Below are 25,801 nucleotides of genomic sequence, written 5' to 3' on the forward strand. Positions count from 1 at the left end.
TTGGGTGCTCCATAGATACATTGACTGTTGGGTGCTCCATGCATACATTGACTGTTGGGTGCTCCATGCATACATTGACTGTTGGGTGCTCCATAGATACATTGACTGTTGGGTGCTCCATAGATACATTGACTGTTGAGTTCTCCATAGATACATTGACTGTTGGGTGCTCCATGCATACATTGACTGTTGGGTGCTCCATGCATACATTGACTGTTGGGTGCTCCATAGATATATTGACTGTTGGATGCTCCATAGATACATTGACTGTTGAGTGCTCCATAGATACATTGACTGTTGGGTGCTCCATAGATACATTGACTGTTGATTGCTCCATAGATCCATTGACTGCTCCATAGATACATTGGCTGTTGGGTGCTCCATAGATACATTGACTGCTCCATAGATACATTGACTATTGGGTGCTTCATGCATACATTGACTGTTGGGTGATCCATTGACTGTTGAGTGCTCCATAGATACATTGACTGTTGATTGCTCCATAGAAACATTGACTGTTGATTGCTCCATAGATACATTTACTATTTGGAGCTCCGTAGATACATTGACTGTGGGATGCTCCATAGATACATTGACTGTTGGATGCTCCATAGATACATTGACTGTTGGGTGCTCCATAGATACATTGACTGTTGGGTGCTCCATAGATACATTGACTGTTGGGTGCTCCATAGATACATTGACTGTTGGGTGCTCCATGCATACATTGACTGTTGGGTGATCCATTGACTGTTGAGTGCTCCATAGATACATTGACTGCTGAGTGCTCCATGCATACATTGACTGTTGGGTGATCCATTGACTGTTGAGTGCTCCATAGATACATTGACTGCTGAGTGCTCCATGCATACATTGACTGTTGGGTGATCCATTGACTGTTAAGTGCTCCATAGATACATTGACTGTTGAGTGCTCCATAGATACATTGACTGTTGGGTGCTCCATAGATACATTGACTGTTGAGTGCTCTATAGATACATTGACTGTTGAGTGCTCCATAGAAACATTGACTGTTGATTGCTCCATAGATACATTTACTATTCGGAGCTCCATAGATACATTGACTGTTGGATGCTCCATAGATACATTGACTGTTGGATGCTCCATAGATACATTGACTGTTGGGTGCTCCCTAGATACATTGACTGTTGGGTGCTCCATAGATACATTGACTGTTGGGTGCTCCATGCATACATTGACTGTTGGGTGATCCATTGACTGTTGGGTGATCCATTGACTGTTGGGTGCTCCATAGATACATTGACTGTTGGATGCTCCATAGATACATTGACTGTTGGGTGCTCCATAGATCCATTGACTGTTGAGTGCTCCATTGACTGTTGAGTGCTCCATAGATACATTGACTGTTGGATGCTCCATCTAATCATTGACTGTTGGGTGCTCCTTAGACACATTGACTGTTGGGTGCTCCATATGTCCATTGACTGTTGGGTGCTCTGGGATCCATTGGCTGCTCTGGGATCCATTGACTGTAGAGTGCTCTATAGATCCATTGACTGTTGGGTGCTCCATAGATCCATTGAGTGTGCGGAGGCCCCGCGTTAACAAGCGTCCGCCCACTGCGGATATCCCAGCCAGTCTGCTCCTATTCTCGCTGGGCAAAGCACAGAAACGTGACTGTCTGACTCAAAGAAATGGAAATCTGCTTTGTTTTTCAAAAGTGAAGCAAACATGTCCTTCTTCCCAGAAGGCACTTTTTCTCACAATAAAATAATTAATTTACTCTGGTTGTTCTAGGTCTGTCTGCAGCCACAACATGATTTGTTGTTTGTTTCCATCTTTGCATCTTCTCATTGGAATCACACTCCAAGTTCCTGGGAGACACATTTTCCAAAATGCAGGGCACTGAAAAGCCAGAGAAAATATCACGAACAATGCTGCAAACAAATACTGACATAGTAAACCCTCTGAAAGTGGCAAGTCCATACCAGGTCAAGCCACCCCCTCGTGTCTGCTGCTGTGGGACACCTGCCAGAAACTTTACCAACCTTATTAGAGGCGGGGAATTCACTGGGCACATGTTGGTGGAGCCTCGGCCATGGGACGCTTCCACAGGTATGCTGGCATCTCCGCGTGGGAAGACCCTCCCTCTGAGGAGGTGCATCTTCCGATTCGGATGACCTCCACCTGAGTCCACTAGGACATGTTCATGGCTTCCACTTGTTACTTGACTCCTTTAGTGAGGGCATCATGCAGAGCTGGGGGATCAAAGGGAATGTGCCCTTTGTACTGTTCATGCCAGTGGTTGTTTGTGCCATATTATGGCCCTTCCTTTAAAATGGCAGCTGCTCCTCTCATGCTGAATAAAAGGCATTTGTAGGTTTTGTACCTTTTGTTTGTCAGTGAAACATGTGCATTTCTCTTTTTCAGTGAGCTCGACTCCTGCGTGGCCAGAGTTGGCCCCATACAGACCTCCGGCACAGCTCCTCTCCCCACCCTTGTTCTTCTCTGCGCTTTTCAACATTCTTTGGGATATCGCTTTGCACACATACGGCTTCCTTATGGTGCAGAAACAGCCGTGGTACAGCCCAGACGACGTCTACAGGTGCAGTTTTCTATTCTGCGTTTGATACTGGTTTGTAAGTGTTGCTTTTATGCGGCTGCTCTTTACCTTAAGTTGCTTTGCTTTTTTCTAAATCTATTTCCCATTCCGAAGCGAGTGCAGTGGCATTGCTAATCTCACCACTGAGACGGTGCTGTGCCAGCAAAATCCAGTCCATACTCTCCCTCACCCCTTCCTCTCATTTACATTTTCTCCAAGGTAAAATTATGGGTAACCGGCGGACTTATGACCCTCACCATAACATAAGATCTTTCCTACTGCGGGTATGTTTCAGTATTAATTGGATGAGCTTTGCATATTGTGTTTGTGAGTGCCCAGAAGATAAGGAGAACAGCTGCACCCTTGTTCTCCAAGCGGGGACCCACATTATGAACCTTAAACAAAGCAATGACCACACAGCCCTTCAAGTCTAAAATGTTGCTTAGAATGATTCACAAAGTCCTTCTTGTGGATCTTGTTGTTTCTAATAAACATCTTCTAATTTCAGTTTCTACTCCCAGCTAACACGTTTCGTCATTCGGGTATACCCAGGGACGACTTCAGGGTAGGGAAATACGTATAAATACACAATAAATCCTAGTTAAAAATCTGTATGCGCATACCATACGTATGTGACTCCCTTCACCAAAAAGAACAGGAATTCCTAAATTCATTAAAATCAATCACTGTGTATTAAAAGCATGTACCATAGCTCTAAAGATTTACTTGTTATGCCAATGTTAAACAACTTAATTTGTGTTCCCTATCTTACTAAAGACCATCTACAGACAGTGTGACATGTACCTCTTAGTTAGACCTAAGTCCATATAATTGCTCATTTACTCTCTAGCACCATCTAGCATTCAGCATGCAAGGCTGTAACAGATATTTGCTTTCTACATGAATAACAAAAGCTAAATAGCTGATGATTTTGGCAGCAGACAAATTCTCAAAGAACAAAACAGCGAGAGAATAACTGAACAACAGTACTGTGGCTTGAATTGGCATTGCTGAAGATGTGTGAGTAGCAGGGTACCCACCTGCACACACCATACAAGTGGCCGATGATGCATATGTTACTCGTGTATGCATAGGCTTTGCAACGCAAGAAGCCATATTAATTGAACTATGTAGCATGGAGTATAGTCATGTTAGGTGGGTAAATTAACATTTTAAAAACGTTAAGACAAGGTATAAATATATATATATATTTATATATAAAAAATCTCTGTGGAGTTCAAGATTTGTCGCAGTGTAACCCAGGGTTCTAGCCTCATGCCCACTTAGTTCAATAACACCTTGAGCCATGAACTCAGATACTTAAGGAAATGTGCGTTTCATTCTTTCATTATCCTGATGACATTAAAACATATTTCAAAACCTTACCCCCTGCAGACGTCTCCTCTATGATTCTGTCTTAAACTGCAGAATTCAATGACTGACTGCTTACTCATTCTGAATTCAAACCAGACAGAGTTTCTCATCCTCTTCCCATCACGTGGTTACAAGCTGGATTCCAAGCTGCTTGGTCCTCTGAAATAGGATGGCATCAGCCCAGTGCTTTCGACATCTGTAAAATCGCTAGGATTCACTAAAGACCCATCACTGACTTTCTGCACCTCACATGAACAGAGTGGGTAAATCCACCCTCTTCTTCCACCACTTCCTCCACATGTGAGCCATCTCATTCCCAAGGAACATTTGAAAACTTCAGCGCTTCCTTGAGTGATCTCCAGACTTCATTTCAGCAAACCCTTTCTGGCCGGAACCTCTCAGTCACACTTGGTCGTGATTGAAGTTATCTTAATTGCCACAGCCAGATAGGTTTCCATTAACTTAATTAAAAGATTACCCTTGAATGAAAGGATCAAATTCAAGCTTTACTGCCTTGCTTACAAAGTAACTAATCAGAACCTTCCTCTCTACTCTCATATTATCCTGTCAATATCAAGTGGCCTAAAAAATCTGCACAGCAGGACTACTCTGCAGATTGAAACCTCCAAGTTTAAAACTTCCTTGCTCAGACCCTTTTTTCTCTGGAGTGCCAGGCTCGTGCTAGTAGCCCCCACCTCCACATGTCACTACTCCATCCTCTCTATCCACTTTCAGGACACGTCTAAAGACGTATCTCTTCTGCCTGAGACCCCTTCCAACCTCTGCTGCTTCTATCTTTACTTATTATAATCCCATCATTTCCTCCCCTCTCCTGATTCATGTGGTTTCCCCTGCCTATCACAGTGAGATGCACACACAATGTATTCTCTTCTTGCGCTCCATCTTCTAGCTGGTTTGTAAGTGATCAACTGAATGTAAAATACCCAGTTGTCTCCGGGTGCTAGCGTGCTATCCAGGAATGTTAAATTAATAAATACATAAAAAATGTTGTGGAGTGTCATTTTAAATAGATGTGGATGAATGAGACAACATAATTTGTTAGTTTCGAAGACAGTTTTATAGTCCTAATTTCAATTTGGCCACATATAGAGAGAGGAATAGTTTATTTCAGAAGATCAGTGAAATCTAGTAAGAACCTTATCATAACCATTGGCCAGGAGAGTTTTCCAAATGAATAACTGTTTTCCTAACTGTGCTCTTTGATAATTTACTCCAGATACACTCATAAGGCCTACTATTTTAGGAATGCATTTTATTTAAAAAGCTACTCTGTTAGGCCTGTCATATTTTTCAGGTGGGTCATACAATTTTAAATTATTCCTGTAATTTCTCTCCTCTAGATCGTCAGACTGGTTGTTAAAAAGGCCTCTTGTATCTAATCTGTCCTGCATTTAATACTGGGCATCACTAGTACATTCCTCCTCAGAGATTCAGTTGTCACTGATAGACCATCTGTTCACCTTAATTAGAAGTTTTATCCCTAAATGTCTTATAGCTGAAATTCCTTTGAAGAGACCATATAAAGCTAGCCCAAGAGATGTCTCATTATTGGACAGTAGGTTCTCTTGAAGTCCTTTCTTTGTAAATAAATCAAAGCGAGATTCTCTGGGACCTGTAATTGAATAGGCCTTTCTGGGAAATAAACCTATAGCCTTCTAAGATTATCAGATGTCAGCAACAAGGATTAACTCACTGAGTCAGCCTGCTCTCCTCATAGCTACAATTTAGAATAGATTGTTTTCCTCTTTCCGTAGCAGATATTTTCCCTGTGAAGCCTTAGAGTTATCAGTTCCACATTCTCTTGTTATTTTTCTTCTATATATTGGGGAAGAGATTGTGGCAGTTTCCACTCACAGTCAAAGGTTTTTGAGGTTTGTCCTGGCACTCCTCTAAATGAACTGTTTGTGTCGTGGCTGAGAAATATTTTACCAACATTTTGACGTTAAGGTTTACCAACATGCTTTGTAATTTCCTTTTTAAATTTCCACTGAATTGTTAAAAATCTGAAGTGCAATATTACATAGGAAAGTATATGCTGTTCAACATGAAAATGCAATTTGCACAAAGTTTTCTTTTTTACAATTTGTTGCATTTTTTATTTAATTGACTATTTTATTTGTGATATGTTTGTGTTACATCTTTGGATTTACATGCCTGGAATAGTCAAATATAAATGGGAAACTCAGGATGATGATGTTGAGAACGCACAGATAGTGATGCGAACAAGTGGCTTGAATTGAATGCTTTGGGAATATCACTGATCACCATGGAGCTTCCTCTGGTTCAATGACGTTCTTATTTCAGTGCCTGTTACCCAGGAAACACAACCGCCAATATCATGCAGACCGCATGGGACCGCGAGCACAGTGGGAAGATCAACTTCGCCTCCTATGATTGTACAACGTTGTATTTAATAGGATCGAACCACCTGGTGATCAATGCGATTGTGTTCACCAAAGGAAAGCCCTTCCGCCTGCCCCTGTATCGGAATTGTAAGTATTTCAATGACGTGACTTCCTGGAGTACGTATCTGTAGGGGGAGTGACAGCACTACCATGGCTGTAGAGGACATTAGTGTATCAGTGTTTGTCAGATATGAGACTTCTAAGGTCTGGTGCTTTACGCAGAAGAGGTCAGTGACTTACCATGGATGGGCCATCATCATACATGGATTCTTAATTGGTGTATCTTTGGTTACCTGCTACTAACATATATAAGAACTTCCTCAGGCCCTGGTTTATTCCCAATTGTTGATGAAACATCCACAAGCAGTTGGCACAGTATGAACCTGAAGCCTACCAATGCACTTTACAGGCCAGTATGTTGTGATACAACAAAGCATGTCGGCACAAAGCCGGGTTGGCACTTGGTGGGTGTTGTGGCTCCTTCAGTAGGTTGTTACCGCTCAAGTTGAAACCTTATATGTACTATCCAAGGGGTGCTGAACCCCCTTGGAAACTACAACCACTTCAGTAAGGGAGGGATACACTTTGCACTTGTAGGGCCCCATGCATGAGTGTGACTGCTGAATATTGTGAGACAGCAACAGGCGCAAAGCTTGGGGACCTTTCAGCAATGTCAATCCATGTATATTTTTAAGTAAGTTTGAAATACACAGGTGATAGATACAGACTCTTTTGTTGGATCTCTGCTCTGTCAATCCATTATGGGTGGTTAGACCTAGTATTCACCACTCTGAAAGGAATACAGATGGAGCGGGTTTCCTCCTGGAAGATGACCAGCCCCTCTGTAGACCCTGGAGCTGCATCTCCTGGCACTAGCTTCAGCAGATCCTGTTGGATGGCCTGGCACTAGTTCTGCTTGGGCCACAGCTTGCAGACTTTGCAGGCCACCCTTGTGTGCCATACATGCAGAGGAGTTGCTGGACCCCAATGTGTAGTTCCATGCATAGATATCAAGTAGGTGATGTTGAATGAGTCACCGCTAGAGCAGGAGTGGCCAAAGCATCAGTTGTGAGCCTAGTTCACATATCAGGGAAAGGAACCTGTGAACAGACTTCATCCCAAAGTCATTTGCAAAAACCTTGTGTTTTTGCAATTAAAATGTCTTGACATAGTGTGACATTAAGCTGGACTCAGAAGAGACTTTGGGGATGGGGGGGGCTACACCTGTCTAACTTTTGAGGTGCAACCTGAAGTAGATATAGGATACTTCTTGTGAGATATTGCTAAAGAAAAAAGAGTTGCCCCTTCCAGTGGTGGAGTAAAAAGGGAATTTTATAATATATATGATGGTGCTCTGTGTGTGTAGGTGTGCTTGTATTACTGTGCACACACCTCAATAGCTTTAAAGAGTGATGTGCAGTGAGTGTTCATTTTCCCTGAGTGTGTCTGTGTTGCCAGAGGGCTGTGGTTGTGTATAGACAAGTTTCCTAGTGCTGCCACAAGGGTATTGAAAATTAACTTACAGATTATGGCACCCAAACAGTATCCCATGTGTAAGTATTTTACTAGTGTGAGACTCAAATGGAAGGTTTCCTTGAGCGCGTGAACAGGTTGGAAGTGCTACAGAGGCCCTTGAAGGACAATGCTTTGAATCCCTGTAGGGCATGCACACACCAGAGTAGGACTTGAGCCTGTCCCTTTAAGGGTGATTTGCAGACGGAACTATGGATAGAGGTATGCTGCTGAGGGAGGTAGACAGTGCCTGAGTGCTTAAACCACATCTAAGCACTGTCCTACCACACCGGAAGTGGCATCAGGCTCTAGTGTGCGATAAAAGCCTTAGATACAAATTACTGGCTATACAAATTACAGCTGAAGTCGCAAGAAGATCAAAGAGCAGAGGGGGCGGTGCTGGGCATGAGTTAGGGGACCAGCGTTAGCTGCCATCCCAGGCCTTCCTATGGAGGGGAGGGGCATGGGGTTCATAGGAGTTGTGGCTCTCTGCACTGTGGGCTTTGGAGTAGTTACTGAGAGCCAAGGGCAGGGCTGCACGTAGCTTCACTGACCCCCTAAATGGCTCCTGCTCCTTCTTGGGTAAGGTTCTGGCCAGTGGGCAGACACATTCCATTGCACAGATCCCATTGTGACAGCATTCGACCCGTTGCTCCTCTTATGCCAGGGTGGACCCCGTTCCCTCAGCGCACTCAGTGGGTCTCTGTGCCCAGAGGCAGTGGAAGGGCAGTGCCAGGGTGGATGCCATTCTCTCAGTGCACTTAGTGTGTCTCTGTGCCCTGAGGCAGTGGAAGGCTCAGTTGCTGAGCTTGTAGGCTGTGGGCAGAGACTTGCTACCTTTCAGTCTCTCCACTTCCTACAGGTTGAATGTGCCTGATACTAGAGGACAGAACCCTGGACTTCCACACCACCATCTGTGGGCACAGAAAAAGAGACAGTAGCAACTGAGTGCAAGAGAGTGTGTCACAGACTGTCAAGGGATGGGCCAGCCCCATAACTAAGCAAAGTGGGAGGCAAATGGGCACCAGAGCATTACTGCAAATGTCTACTGTGCACAGTTTATTTTTAATTTTAATTTCGATATTGTAGAACGCTTGAAACTCTGTGCTCCATCTCAGAACACAGTAGATGGGAAGAACAAAAACAAGGAAAGCGGAAGACTATTGTAAAATCAGAAATAAACTGTTGTGGGACCAAGGATCGAGTATGTCCAGAGGGCATTTGTATCAGTCAAGGACAAAGATTTACAATGGTGTGCAAGCCTTTGCTCCACTGCTCCAGTTATAGGGGTGTGACTGCAGACAGGGGCGTGACTGCAGACAGGGGTATGACTGCAGTGGGACAAGGAGTGGGTTTTATGCTAGGCTGTAATCAGGGAAGGCTCGGTGAAGTCTGAAGAAACACATATTGTGATAATTGTAACTCCTGGTGCAGTGCAGTGGCTGGCTGTCCACCTACTGGCGTGGGCTATGGGATAGTTGTAACTTGCAATCCATGCTCACTCTGACAGCATGGGAGCACAAGTGACTTACACCTCTCCAGAGCTCTGCAGAATCTGTGACTAAGGAAGATATTTAGAGATTGGAAGATGCAGGACATCTGCCAAGAAGAGATGTCCCACCCCCTGTATGTAGAGTATTTCTATCTATACTCTCTAAATAGGAAGGGGAGAACATCAGCCAATTTTTGTCGAATGTCCTTCACCCTCAAAACTCTGAATGACCCCTTAGATCATCTTCATAATGGCAAGATTTAATGCCTTAGAGACCCAGTGCTCTACAAAGAATTCCTAAGACAAAGGGTAAGAGAAGGCTCGGTGCAGCACTCCTTAGAGTTATCAGTACACACGAAAAGATGCGACCAGTCCGTTCACAAAGCTCTTGCAAATGAGAGAAAGGCTTGAGGACCGCTCTACATGCCATGAACATATGTCAAGCAAGCTGAGAATATTGAGAGAAAACCACAAGCATCCAGATCCCCTAGTAGTAATTGGGGAGAATGAGGAAGAGATGGAGAAGTGGTGGGAAAAGAACAGAGTATTTTGTAGCATTTAGATGAGAGACAGAAGAACACCAAGGTGGTCAGTAACAACTCTACCTCCTCCAAGTCAATGCTCAGTCTTAATGAACCGAGTCAAAACACGCTGGGCCAGATTTATTCCTGTCTTTTCCCCGGCTCAGAATGTACTGCCTAGCGCCAGCTCAGGCCCCTTTGCACCGTGGCGATTTGTGCTGTGTTGCGTTACTCTAGATTTATAATGCCATGCAATGTGGCCTTGCATGGCTTGATAAATCTAACTTAAGAGCTGCATCACACTTGCGTCCCATTGCGTGGCACAAAGGTGACGCACGTCTTTATTGAATATTCCAGAGTTTCCAAAGCACTTCAATGCGCTTGATCTGTGGCCTTCAGCCACATGACCATGTAGCCACAGCCAGGACCAGGATCGGTTGGCATCCGGTAAGGAGCACGTTTTGTTTACTTTAGTTTGTCTATTTCATCACTCCATCTGGCATGCAGGCCCTGTTTCCTACAGAACAGCTTTGAAGGATATCATCCTGGGAGCGCCTGACCATGAAAAAATCAAATTGTCTTCAAACTTACAGTTAAGTCAGCAAAGTGGGGGCTGCATGTTTTTATCTGTGCAGCAAAACTCTGGAACCGTCTACCAGTACGCCTTCAAATATTCAAATACAAGAAGACCCCTTGCATCTTAAGGTGCAGATAAAAAATCATCTACCTAACTCTGCCTACAATGACTGTGTGGGTGCCTCACACCACTCCACACCACACCTCACGTGGATGTTCTGCATGCACTGCAGGTCTGATAGCCAGGCATGTCAAAAGGTAGTTTGCTAGAAAAGTCAGCTTTGGACAGGACCTGCACTGCCACTAAGGCTTAGTGGGCCCTAGGGAGAAATGGAGGTGTCCTTAGCAGCACATAGAAACGACGGCTGATCGCTTAATTGATTTGGCAGTATTACTGATCAATGCCTCATGGACAAGCAGAACCCCAAAGGACTGAGCTTTGGGACCAGGGTTTGGAGAGTCCCAGGGTATGCTGGAATATGAGAAGAACTGAATTGTTGCATATAAGACTATGCCAATAAAGGACATGCAAATTAAGAATTATGTCAATATATGACAATAAGCTGTCACTGTACGCATCACTATCCCCTCTCTAATGTAGCCTCAATCACTTCTCTATTATTTGCTCTGATTTCTATAATGAGTGACTCTGTGCCATAGAACACTACAAATGATTAATTATGTATGTTTGTATCTGTGTGAGTAAATGTATGTGATATTTGTGCAGCACAAACCCAGCTAAGGGGCAGCAGAGAGCTCCACAGTGTCAAAGGCAAGAAGCAGTAAATGATTGTTTGGTGAACTAACTGGGATCTCTGAATGGTCGGGACTTTTTGTTCACAATGTTTAAAGAGGAGTGTCCAGTTCTTTCCTACAGTGAAGCAAGGTTGGGGTGGTTATGTCAGATACACACCTCAAGCATTGCCAAAGGCTTCTCAAGCTATGCCACCCTACCACCATCTCGCCGGTCTTTCTATAGGTATTATGGCCCCACACCTCCAACCTGTACACCTTAAACAGCACCACAATCACACCTGATGTAAGGGAGATTGTAGAACCATACCACCACCCTCTGCACCTTAAACACCTCCACAGCCACACCTGATGCGAAGGAGAATGTAGAAGTATACCACCAACCTCTGCACCTTACACACCACCACAGCCACACCTGATGCGAAGGAGAGTGTAGAACCCCAACACCACCCTCTGCACCTTAAACACCACCACAGCCACTCCTGATGCAAAGGAGAGCTTAGAACTACACCACCAACCTCTGCACCTTAAACACCAACACAGCCGCACCTGATGCGAAGGAGAGTGTAGAACCACAACACCACCGTCTGCACCTTAAACACCACCACAGCCACACCTGGTGTGAGGGAGATTGTAAAACCACACCACCACCTCTGCACCTTAAACACCACCACAGCCACACCTGATGCAAAGGAGAGTGTAGAACCACAACACCACCCTCTGCACCTTAAACACTTCCACAGCCACACCTGATGCGAAGGAGTGTTTAGAACTACACCACCAACCTCTGCACCTTAAGCACCACCACAGCCACACCTGATGCAAAGGAGAGTGTAGAACCACACCACCAACCTCTGCACCTTAAACACCACCACAGCCACACCTGATGCTAAGGAGAGTGTAGAATCACAAAACCACCCTCTGCACCTTAAACACCTCAACAGCCACACCTGATGCGAAGGAGAGTGTAGAACCATACCACCAACCTCTGCAGCTTAGACACCCTCACAGCCACACCTGATGTAAGGGAGATTGTAGAACCACAACACCACCCTCTGCACCACAAACACCACCAAAGCCACACCTGATGCGAAGGAGAGTGTAGAACTATACCACCAACCACTGCACCGTAAACACCACCACAGCCACACCTGGTGTGAGGGAGAGTTTAAAACCACACCACCACCTCTGCACCTTAAACACCACCACAGCCACACCTGATGCGAAAGAGAGTGTAGAACTATACCACCAGCCTCTGCACCTTAAATACCACCACAGCCACACCTGGTGTGAGGGAGATTGTTAAACCACACCACCACCTCTGCACCTTAAACACCACCTCAGCCACATCTGGTGTGAGGGAGATTGTAAAACCACACCACCACCTCTGCACCTTAAAACCACCACAGCCACACCTGATGTGAAGGAGAGTTTAGACCCACACGACCACCCTCTGCACCTTAAGCACCTCCACAGCCACACCTGATGTAAGGGAGATTGTTGAACCACACCACCACCCTCTGCACCTTAAACAACACCATAGCCATGCCTGATGTAAGGGAGATTGTAGAACCACACCACCAACCTCTGCAACTTAGACATCCTCACAGCCACACCTGGTGTGAGGGAGGTTGAAATATTGAAATTGTAGAACCACACCACCACCTCTGCACCTTAAACACCACCACAGCCACACCTGATGTAAAGGAGATTGTAGAACCACAACACCACCTTCTGCACCTTTAAACACCACCACAGCCACACCTGATGTGAAGGAGTGTAGAACCACACCACCAACCTCTGCACCTTAAAAACCACCACAGCCACACCTGATGCGAAGGAGAGTATAGAACTATACCACCAACCTCCTCACCGTAAACACCACCACAGCCACACCTGGTGTGAGGGAGATTGTTAAACCACACCACCACCTCTGCACCTTAAACACCACCACAGCCACATCTGGTGTGAGGGAGATTGTAAAACCACACCACCACCTCTGCACCTTAAAACCACCACAGCCACACCTGATGTGAAGGAGAGTTTAGACCCACACGACCACCCTCTGCACCTTAAGCACCTCCACAGCCACACCTGATGTAAGGGAGATTGTTGAACCACACCACCACCCTCTGCACCTTAAACAACACCATAGCCACACCTGATGTAAGGGAGATTGTAGAACCACACCACCAACCTCTGCACCTTAGACATCCTCACAGCCACACCTGGTGTGAGGGAGGTTGAAATATTGAAATTGTAGAACCACACCACCACCTCTGCACCTTAAACACCACCACAGCCACACCTGATGTAAAGGAGATTGTAGAACCACAACACCACCTTCTGCACCTTTAAACACCACCACAGCCACACCTGATGTGAAGGAGTGTAGAACCACACCACCAACCTCTGCACCTTAAAAACCACCACAGCCACACCTGATGCGAAGGAGAGTATAGAACTATACCACCAACCTCCTCACCGTAAACACCACCACAGCCACACCTGGTGTGAGGGAGATTGTAAAACCACACCACCACCTCTGCACCTTAAACACCACCGCAGCCACACCTGGTGTGAAGGAGAGCTTAGACCCACACCACCACCCTCTGCACCTTAAACACCTCCACAGCCACACCTGATGTAAGGGAGATTGTAGGACCACACCACCACCCTCTTCACCTTAAACAACACCATAGCCACGCCTGATGTAAGGGAGATTGTAGAACCACACCACCAACCTCTGCACCTTAGACATCCTCACAGCCACACCTGGTGAGAGGGAGATTGAAATTGTAGAACCACACCACCAACATCTGCACCTTTAACACCACCACAACCGCACCTGATGTGAGGGAGAGTGTAGACCCATTAGAAATGATTTGTGGTCCATCTCATGTTCACAGAGGAAAATGTGAAGTGCATTGTTCTCCCCTCTGACTCAGTGCACCAAATAAAAATGAAAAGAAAACACAAACTACGAAATGTAGAAGAAATTTAAATATTCTGCAAATACAGTGATTTCTTTTCATAGTTGCCTTAGATGTTGACATATTTTCATGCTGAATGAACATCTCACTTCTGCAATCTTTTTGTCTTTTCAGACTTGTTCGTTGTCGTGCTGGTCCTCCAGGCCTCCATGACCATCTTCTTTATATTTGCTGACATTCCTGGTTTCTACAGCGCACTGGAGGTACGTCTGGCCCTTGGCAAGGCCGCCTTCCCTGATTCTCACACTGTAATGATAATGCTTTGCTATGAAACCTGCAGTGCATGTGTCAGCCTCTGGTGCAGGACCCTTTGTTTAAAATCCCAAGTCTCTTCCAAGGTCAAAGGGAGGGCAGCGCAGGACAGTGATGAGGTCCTAACTGTAGGGCTTCAGTTCCAGCCTCACTTAATAGGTCGAGCAATATGTTTGCTGCCTGCACATTTGTGAATTTTGAAAAGCATGTAACATGCTCTAAATCATACTGTTTTCAAAACAACCACAAATCCAAAAATATAAGTAAATGAAGAGTCCAGTGATCCAGCTGTTTGTGGGCCAAGGATGCTTGAAAACTCTGTGTGTGAACTAATGTGTTCATGCAGACATTCTGAATGTATGGAAGCAGCAACCAGGCAAGACTCAGGGTCTTGTTCACCATGGGACATTCAAGAGGGAGACCTCTGCAGATATACAGCCTCACCTATGCCTGGGAGTAAATGTACCTACTGAAGGGTGAGTATCCACCAATCCTGGACGGAGATTTTCATTCAGTGATAGGACTTAGGAGTTCTTCACTCCCTTATCCCAGGAGGTGGAGACTGTTACAACAGATATTATAGCTGCATTTTTGATCTGTATCTACATGGGCTGCCTCCCTACATCATCGGCGGAGTGGAGAATCTGGCCATGTGGCAGGCGCTGACACTCGCTGCCAGTGCGCAGGAGGCGGAGGTATGCACCGTGGGGGACCCAAGAAGAAGTGATAGGACAGGAGGACGAGGTGATAAAGTAGAAGTACTACAGGGGGCAGGGAATCTTCCTGGAGGTGGACTTGGATCCAGTCTCCATCTCACCACAACAGATGAATGTAGCTGCTCCATCACACGCCCAGACCTGAGGAACCCCAAAGTCAGTCCAGGTAAGAAAATATCCCTACAGTTCTGCCACTACATTTCTCCTGCGAGTCATGTACACTCTTTCTGCCTCACAGATTGGCCCACATCCCACACTTCTCACCCAAAAACAGCCTCAATTTAGAGATTGTAGTAAATAACCTTAACTTAATGCACTCAATTTTTTTACAAACTGTCCCCATTTAAAGGCATTTGAAGAATTAACAGAAGCAGCAGTACATACTACTGTGGCAGGGCAGCAATCGGGACATGCGTCTAAAGGTAGACAAACCACCCAACAGGTATGGCATACATATGAATATTATACTACCACAATCTAGTTCTTTGTATGTCTTTATTTGTCATATCTCAACAATGATAATAATGCATCTTTATTATTTATATCATATTATCTTTATATATGTTGACATAGAATGTACTAAACACATACTTACAGTATAATTTCATACGCTTGTAATGCGCACATCCAGATCATGTCAAGTCAAGTCAAGTTATTCTTTATTCGGTTATTAATACCAAAATAACCATAAAAGTACAAAAAAAAAAAAAAAAAAAAATCACATTTATATAAAATTACATAGGGCCACATATAATAAAAACCGAGTAAGTTCAGATCTCAATTGTTTTCCGCAATTTAAAAACATTTTTGAGGAATGAGGAAATAAATACGACAGTTAAAATATTGTCCAATTTCTGTACAGCTAAAAAAGCAGGGCGACAGCGATTAATTTCCATCATTTTTAGCAAAGGTACAACAAACATTTGTCTTGGTCTAGTATAAAATTTACAAAAGAAAAGTATATGCATATCAGATTGTACTGATAAATCATCGCAGGGACATTTACTCATGATTTTTGACCAATTATTCATGTTTGGAAAGCTGAGTGCTCTAAATAATAGATTAAATCTAAAACGTGTCAATAAAAACCTTTCATAGTCACTCATTTGTAGCTTTAAATATGGCTGTAAACTATAGCAGGTTATAATTTGCTCGTGAGCTACTACCGTAGTTTTCTTAAATTCAGTTTTTACTCTGGTCTCTTGCAAATAGGTCATACATTTATCTTTTAAACACTTCCTCGAAATATTACAGAGGGAAAGAGGGTCAGTATAGTAATCCCCTAGTCCTAGTAGCGTGAGAAAATTATTAATATAGTGCAACCATTTAATTTTCCCACACTTCTCTAGACCCATTGCATTTCTCATGATCATTCTGTTTAAACCAGATTCATCTACGGTCCATATTCTATGCCATAAAAGAACTGGTGCAGTTTTTATTGTATCTTCTAAATATATTTCCCCTAGTTCATTATGGCAAGAGTATGTTGACACACTCTGTGGGACGGCCAGGAGATATTTCATAAAATTGTTTTCAACAACTTGTAATATGCTGACATTAGCATATCCCCATAGGCCTGCTCCATAGGTGGCAATTGCTACACAAGTTGCTTTGTAAACAGTCAACATTTCTTTAATTGGTTTCTTCCCTATTTTCCGGCTAAAATTTTTTAGAGCCATGATGGATTTACAGTACAACAATTTCCTTGTCTTAATGGTATTGTTCCATAGCCCAGAGCTATCGATTAAGACTCCTAGATAAGGAAATGTTAAGATGTCCTCAACTGGGGTGGTTCCAATATAAATTGCTTTTTTCTTCCTCTGTGCACCCGCCCCGCAGTGCATGGTGAATGTCTTAGAGCAATTTATGCTTAAATCTAGCTGGTTCATAAAATCAGAAAAAGAAGTAACTACTCTTTGCATGGCCTGCGGTGTTCTAGCCATTAGTACCGCATCGGCTGCATATAACAGAATTGGGATTGATCTATTTTCTACCATTGGTACATCCCTACACTCTGTTATCAGAGTCTTTTCCACGTTATTAATATAAAGTGTAAAGAGAAACGGCGCCAGGACACAGCCCTGTCTTACACCCCTTCTGATTGCAAATGATCTAGTACATTCACCATTTTTCCCATATCTTACTCGGGCCGATGCCCCTGCATAAAGGTCTCTCAGGAAGTCAATGATCTGCTTATCCACACCCAGGTTATCCATTACTAACCAAAGTTTACAATGTGTTACTGAGTCGAATGCGGAGGTAAGATCTACAAAAGTTAAAAACATTCGTCCCTCTTTCACTTTGGTATATTTTTCAATTAAAATATGCAAATTCAGACACTGTTCAATTGTACCAAGACCTTTCCTAAAACCGTACTGCAAGTCACTTAAAATATTTGCTTCATTAGCCCATATATGTAACCTGTCTAAGATTACCCTTCCTAGAATTTTAATGGTGGAATCCAGGAGTGATATTGGGCGGTAACACTTGCAGTTTTCACGGTCGCCCTTTTTAAAAATTGGTACTATCAGGGATTCACACCACGATGGCAGGAGGCCTTCTTTCAGAGTGGCATTAAACATACGTGTGAGGATTGGTGCCCAGAGTTCCTTGTTGTTTTTGAATAAATCAACAGGGACTCCATCTGGGCCTGGTGCTTTCCCTGCCAAACTTGCATCAATACATTTCTGCACTTCTGTTATTGTTATTTTAGGTTCGAGTTGAATACTCCTATGTACTTGATCTCTCAGGTGACTATCATCATGGATACTAACAATATGATCCTGTACAATGGAGTACAAATTTGAAAAATGCTCGGCCCACTCATTCTCTGTGATTGCTACATCTAGTGAATCCGTGTCACTAAAATTTAAAAAGGGGGCATTGACAACTCGCCAAAATGAGGCGGAATCTTTACTTAACGAGGCATCGCATAAAGCATCCCATGCTTCTACTTTTAGTGCGTTTTTCCTGTTTTTAAGGGTCTGCTTATAGACACTCCTGCACTTCCTGATTAGGTCAACATCCTTCTCAGTAGCATGAATAGCATATTTTAAACTTTTATACGCCTTCGTACATTCAGTATCAAACCATCTCTTCTTCCTTGTGTTCGTTCCTTTAGAATCAACCCACAATAACTTTCTTATTTGAGCAGTGATTGATGTAAAATTACTAATAAAATCTATATCTTTGGCATTTACATCTGTACATACATAAAATTCTGGCAACATGCTTATAATTAATTTCTCCTGGAATTCTACGGGGCAAACTTTTGTCCACTTCAGAGCATAGCCATTTTTCCGTGCCATAGCAATATCATCCATTATTACTTTAGTTTTGGTCCTACCACGATGGTTCTTACATCCCATGGTTATTTTAAAGTTTAATGGAAAATGATCACTAAGTGGGCAATCCAAAATTCCGTATTTCCAGATCATGTCCCTATGTCTAGTGGTCATTAGGGCATAATCAATAGTTGTGTTTGCCCCTCTGCCATTGAACGTTGGTAAAAAGGGGATTTCCGGACCAATCAGCTTGTTTACAAAATCCAGATCATTTTCAAATATTATTTCATTTAGACAATCCCCTCGTACAGTATGCTCAAAATGACTAGAGCATTTGTCTCTATCCAGTTGTATCCCACACAACCCGCTCTCGCCACTCCTGCATATTTGGCAGTTAAAATCCCCTACCCAAACAATACAGTAATCCTCTGACCTCCCCCTATTTGCCAATGTGATGTTACTACCTAATAGTCTAAAAACATCCCTTGGGTCTTCACCTTGGATGTTATCGTAAAAATTAATCAAAATCATGGAAAACCCCTTGTTAACTGTGATCCTTATAATATGATAATATACATTATTGAAAACTAACTCGGTTTTAACTCCTACAAGGAGGTTCGAGACATACGTACACAAACCTCCTTTAGCCCTACCATGAGCAGAACTGACCGCTGGGGAAAAAAATGTTTTAAAACCATTAATATGTATGGGTTCAGTTGTCCAAGTTTCCTGGAGGCTAAATACATCAGAGTCGCCTACCATTTTTTCCCAGTTTTCATTACCCACTTTAGACCTCAGTCCTGCAATGTTCCAACTCATAAAAGACCAAACTTCCCCGCTAGGTTGATCATCATCTAAAGTGTTCCTACTATCAAGGGGCATTTCCTCGCCACGGAATGCCTCAATTTGTGAGCTCTCACTAATAGGGGCCACCTTAACTATCTCTGTTTCGGTGGAGGTATTCCGAAGCCCTTGGTCCCTTATCTGATATCTTTTGGGGATATTCAAATCAGTAGGTCTATTATCTCCCTTGAGTCAGTCAACATCTTCTAACCCCTGCAGGCTCTGAAATCTATTTGCTAATGGGATTGTAAAATTTGGACTAATATTATCTCTATGTCTGTACCCATAATTCCCAGAATACCAGGTATTTTCTCTCCTTAGATCCAATAACGGATAAAAATAGGTTAAATCTAGGGTGTGAATTCTGCCAATGTTATAGTTTGGTTCCCATTGACAAATGTAACTCACAGCTCTTCTGTCCCTCAAGTTTATGATAATACAATCTCCTTGGATATCTTTATGCCTTTGTCCAATCCAGTGTACCCTCCTGACATTTAAAATTTCTACACGGGTTTGTCCAGGCAATGGCCTATTGTGATTCAGCCAGTAAATTACCTTATTCTTGAGTTCCTGATAATTCTCTGTCTTTCCGTCACTTAATTCTGGTACCCCGGTTAACACTACTGTATAGGGTAATGACTGTGGAGGGAGGTCGATATGTATTTTCTTAACCTTGTCATTCTGTTCCTCAATGTTTTGGTTTATCATTCCCTCCTTATCTCCATATCCCTTACCTTTCTCTTTTTCAATTCTTTTTTCACCAGTATCTATTTTATTCAACATATCTTTCCCCCTAGATATAATAAGGGGTGCATCATCCTTCTTACTCCTTTCAGATAGAGTCACTGCTGCTGATGTATGTGGTGCATTAATAGCAACATCATCTGCACTAGGAGTGCTTACTGCAACTTGAGATTTAGTCAGAGCGCCATGATTTTCCAGAGATTCTACAATACCTGCCCCTTGCTTTTCTAAGCCCTCAATTTTATCAGAGAGGGATTTTAATCTTCCTACCACTGGCAGTATCAGGGACTTCATTACCTGCTCTATTTTCATCATAAAATCTACCAAATCACTCAGTGTAATGGCTTCTTGTAAAGTGGAGTTTTCTTCAATACTACTTGGCGGCTTTCTTTTAGCTCCATTCTCTTGGCGGGGGGGTAAAACAGATTTCCTATTTTTCCCTTTTAATTTCCCTTTCTTACGCACAATCTGTGCCACTTTAGTCTTCGGTCTACTAAATAATAATAATAATAATAATAATAATAATATAGATTCTTGTGACAATTGCATACTCAACATAGCATTAGAGCGGTCCTCTGTATCCTGTTGATGTTGCGCTAACAAACAAAGACTAGGAGGTAGTGATAGCCGCCTCTCAGTGCTCTCAATAGCATTGGCGACGACTCCAATTGTTTTTTGCAACATCCTGTCTATTGCTGTTAGACTTGGGAGAGGAGTCTTAGCAGGGACTTTAGTTTTAACAGATGAGCGAGTAGCCATCCGTGTAGTTTTCCCCATTGTCCACTCAAAATATACAGATCAACACTTAGATTTATGCAAGCAGCTAAATACCTGTGGTGGGGGTCAGGGAGGGGGGGCCCTGCCCTGCCTCTTCCTGGCGATGACGGGCAAGGACGGGCCCGCCCTTGGCCCGGGCTTCGCCCGGGCGCTGCCCGCGCGCGTCCCGCGCTGCGTGAAGCCTGGTAGGCTTAAGACGAGCCCGGGCGCTGCCTGATGCCGTCAGCGGCAGGCGCCCGGAGCACAGACTGCTGGGTAATGTGGTCCTTGGGCCGTTCACCTCACGGCAGTGCGGGAGGAGACCCGGTAGTTGGCTGGCAGGTGTAATGCTCCCCACAGGGCCGTTTCCCTCACGGCAGGCTCTCTGGTCTCAGAAGGTAGGTAATGCGCGTCCCGCGCTGCGTGAAGCCTGGTAGGCTTAAGACGAGCCCGGGCGCTGCCTGATGCCGTCAGCGGCAGGCGCCCGGAGCACAGACTGCTGGGTAATGTGGTCCTTGGGCCGTTCACCTCACGGCAGTGCGGGAGGAGACCCGGTAGTTGGCTGGCAGGTGTAATGCTCCCCACAGGGCCGTTTCCCTCACGGCAGGCTCTCTGGTCTCAGAAGGTAGGTAATGCGCGTCCCGCGCTGCGTGAAGCCTGGTAGGCTTAAGACGAGCCCGGGCGCTGCCTGATGCCGTCAGCGGCAGGCGCCCGGAGCACAGACTGCTGGGTAATGTGGTCCTTGGGCCGTTCACCTCACGGCAGTGCGGGAGGAGACCCGGTAGTTGGCTGGCAGGTGTAATGCTCCCCACAGGGCCGTTTCCCTCACGGCAGGCTCTCTGGTCTCAGAAGGTAGGTAATGCGCGTCATGTCATAATCTTCAAAGAGCCTCTTTTTCTGCCCATTCTCCAGAGCCATCCCTTTGGCTACTACTCCAACCAGTGCACGAACACGTGGACTGGCCACTGACGGATGACAAAGGCTGGTAGGTCTTCAGTCGCATCATTTTGAGTCGCGATAACTGTAGGTCTCTCTGCATAAGTGCCAGAAATTGCATGATATAAACATACATCAAATGTATGTTTTAATGGGTGACATTATATGACTGCTCTTTTTCTCATTGTGTCCCTAATTACATCCTTACGTTGTGCAGCTTTATTCTACATACTATTACCTTATCATCCACTATAGCCTCCCACTTCCCCATTGTATCATTTGTAACTTATTTTTTCCAATTTGTAACTTCTAACAAAGGTATGTTTGCTGAGAAACGACTCTCTCAATAGAAAGTGTTTATCTATCTATAGGCAGCTTCCCTGCTTCCCTGTCTTGAGAACACTGGTGTCCAATACAGCACTTACCGTCAGCCCCACTGTCCCTTATCTCATTTTTATAATTCTTTTTTTTCAATAGCTGATTGATCAATGGAGACATGTTCAGCACTTTCTTTGAGGAGAGCACTTTAACAGCTGACATTTAGGGATCCTGCCACAAAGGGAGCATTTGAGTCAAAAGCAGGTCAGATATAATTTTATATAATTTCTTAGGCCATATAATATTAATTAATATGGTAATGTATCATGTACATATGATAAAGTATAATTTATTGATCTTAAATAATTTATAGCCTCTCTTTTTAGGAATATACATGCATTTCTAATGTGAAATATACTTATAACAACATCCATTTCTTTTATTTCCTAAGGACAAAAAGCCAGATGATGGTTTATTACCACCCATAAGAGGAGGATGGCGCCAATTCCTTACCACCCACAAGCAGAGGATGGCGCACAATCCCTAGAGAACCCCCATCCTTCTATAAACTGCCATGTCTGCAGACTCCACTTCTGAAGATGATGAAGAGAAGATTGTTGGATCCACCCTGGATACACCTCTGAAAGATCTCAAGTTTAGTCAGTCGTCTCCTTCCTAGACAGCTGGCGGTGATTGAAGGTTCCCAACCAGCAGCTACGAAATCACGAATGCTTGCACTGGAGACGCACATCTCTCCTGAACCCACCTCTCAGCCTACAGATATGCCAGTTGGTGTCCTCCTCCACCCTCCCCTCCTCCAACTCCACACCTCTTCATTTTATAAGGGGAATTTACCCCTGGTGAGAACTTTTTTTTTTCACCATTCAAGAATCTCTATCTCACAACCCCTCCGATGTCAACCCTCAACATGAAGGACAATCTGCTGACCGCCCTTCCAATTATTTCTTTCACAAATATATGATTCATTTTTAACCTAAGAACACTTTTGGGTTAAGGTTTCAACAAACATGTTAGTGGCTTGATCTTTAGGTCACTGTTTTGTTTCCTTGCACGGGTTATCTTTCTTTCTTTCCTTCCTAATTTGTTTATGGTAAATTTTACCTTCATAAATGTAATTTCATGCATTATGTTTATATAGGGGTCTCTTTAGTATGCAAATTGATTGAACGTCCTGAAGATGGTCTGACGGACAAAAGCCACGACAGACTGAAACGTCGACTCCCTCATCTATTTCCCAAATATTTATTGTATATCAGTAACTGTACTTTGTATCTCTGGATATGTTACTTCTTTATTTATTTTGGAATAGAGGTATACATTCATGATCTGCAGTTTGATTTGTACATCCTCTGTCATGGTGTTTTTGCTATACTAAATTGACTGTACCTTCTTGAATTTTATCTATATAACATTTTTGTATTTTTTTACAAAAAGATATTCCCGTGTTTCTTGATATTACTTTCTCATTTATTGATAGTTAACATTTTTTAATTTGACATATGCTCTGATTGTTGAAAGGTTCAGGACCAATTTGGGTTGAACTACCAAGTAACTTTGGGGCATATTATCAAGAAACGGCGTTAAAATTATCGCCGCATTAGCGGCAGAAAACTGCTGCTAAAGCAGCGATAATGGGCTTAATAATATGCCCTTGAGAACTCCAATAGAAGCTCATGTTCTGGTGTCAACATGGGCTTCTATGGGAATTCTCTGCAGCATATTATCAAGCCCATTTTTGCTGCTTTAGCAGCAGTTTTCTGCCGCTAATGCGGCGATAATTATAACGCAGTGCTTGATAATATGCCCCTATGTGTATAGCACACCAAAGCAAGAATCTTTAAATAAAATCCCTTGCAGGCCCCTCTTACTTATTCTGGCATTGTCAAATAACCACACATGCAGAGGAGGGGTTGACGCACAAAAATTCTCTCTTTTGGTAGGATCCGTTTGTCAATCATCAAACTACAGCAACAAACTACTGTACCCGGAGGTTAACGACAAATGGGGGAAACTAGGAGTAATTATGTGAAATCACCACAAAATTAAGCGGAATTACGCAACATGTATCTTGCGCTCAAACAAATACCTGCACGGTCAGTTCGCGCAACAATTCATCTAAAAAATGGGTTGTTGAGTTGATTGCCTGTCCTGAAATGTTTGTTGACCACCAACATTAAAGGATATGCCACCCACCTTCAAAACATTGGCGCTTGTATTCAGGTTTGTAGAATGGCGCTCAAAATTATACAAACGGTTCGCTCGGGTGAACAAATCTACCTGGAATGTTGCTTGCGCTAAAAAATTACCAGAAAGGTTCATTCCACGCTTGAATATCTCCCTAAAATTATGCGATGTGCCGTAATCTCAGACATTTTGCGTACATTTCGTCCTTCTGGACTCTTCCTCATGTGCATGTTGATTGTACTATTGAATACAAAATCTCGAGATCGTTATAGAAAGTACAAAAATATCATAAACTCTATACTCATAATAACAAAAAAAAAATATTGATTCAAAAATATCATCCAACAAAAATATCTAAAGTTTAAAAATATAATCCTACAAAAATGTAGATGTTAATAAGCCTGAGTTTTATAATTAACATTAGAATTGACAAATATATTTAAAACCAACATATAGTGTAATAAAGATTGATATATTTTGAAAATATAAATTATTTAAAAAACCATTTTAACTTTAAAAAATTGAAATTCTTTTCTAAAATACATTTAACATATGTAATTTGTGATTCATCTTTACAAGTATTTACCTTAAATTGCATATAATCAAAAACTATAACCTTTAACATTACAAATAAATAAAAACAGTTTTTCATGAAAAATGCTAAATATTTTTTCAATCATCTATTTATATAAAAGTAACATTAAATATATATACAACTGAATGTTAAGAATATAAAAATGTGTTTTAGATATCTATGAAAATATAAAACAATTTTAAATATTTTCTTTGTTTAATAAAAAAAACAAATACATATAAAAAAGTAACATATCACTTTGATATATGTTTTTTAATAAATTATTTTACAAAGTATTAATGTAATGGCAAAAACAAGAGTAACTGAGTGTAAAACTCAAAAGAAACAATAAAGTACTAAAAATAAAACAAATTATAATACATAGCCATCTAATAAAATGATTAAAACATACACCAAAAATAAATGCAATTTTTTGGAATTACATGTAGTACTCTAACTGCAATACAACTAACATTTGGATACATGCATATAATTTGGAGGGACAAAGGGGCAAAAATATCTATTACAACTCCAAATTAAGCAACAATAAGAATAGCGTTGGGGTCTGGTCGTTGAGATTTCATATCCCCACTGCTATGAAAGGAAAGATAGTGGACATGTTGGTCTTTTGGAGGTGTCAGAACACTATTCCTATTCTAACCTAAACAACAGTAAGGAAAATGTTTGACTTTGGAAAGATAAAATGTGCTATACCCATTGCAACCTGTGCAATAGTAGGGAAAGTGGTTGAGTTTGGAGAGGGGATATTTATTTGCACAACAACCTAAACATCAGTAGGCAAAGAGTTGCGCTTTGGGTGTGGGGGGAGGAGCACATCTACTATTCCAACTCCAAACTCACCAGCAGTAGGGACAAAATCACAAATTAGGTCCCAAATTTACATTGATGTTAATGTTAATATTAATATCAATTGTAGAGCAG

At 42.8% G+C, this 25,801-nt stretch overlaps 1 protein-coding gene across 1 annotated transcript in view; it reads left to right on the forward strand.

Annotated features, from left to right (window-relative positions):
* LOC146788629 (putative cation-transporting ATPase 13A4) overlaps window positions 1–25,801 on the forward strand; it is a 389,548-nt gene that overhangs the window by 334,290 nt on the left and 29,457 nt on the right. Inside the window, exons 26-28 of the mRNA XM_085633188.1 lie at window positions 2,413–2,587; window positions 6,284–6,471; window positions 14,346–14,434. Of these exons, the coding sequence (XP_085489314.1) occupies window positions 2,413–2,587; window positions 6,284–6,471; window positions 14,346–14,434 (452 nt within the window). The remainder of the gene's footprint in view (window positions 1–2,412; window positions 2,588–6,283; window positions 6,472–14,345; window positions 14,435–25,801) is intronic.

Source organism: Triturus cristatus, chromosome 11 (genome assembly GCF_964204655.1).
Source record: "Triturus cristatus chromosome 11, aTriCri1.1, whole genome shotgun sequence".
Taxonomy (NCBI): domain Eukaryota; kingdom Metazoa; phylum Chordata; class Amphibia; order Caudata; family Salamandridae; genus Triturus; species Triturus cristatus.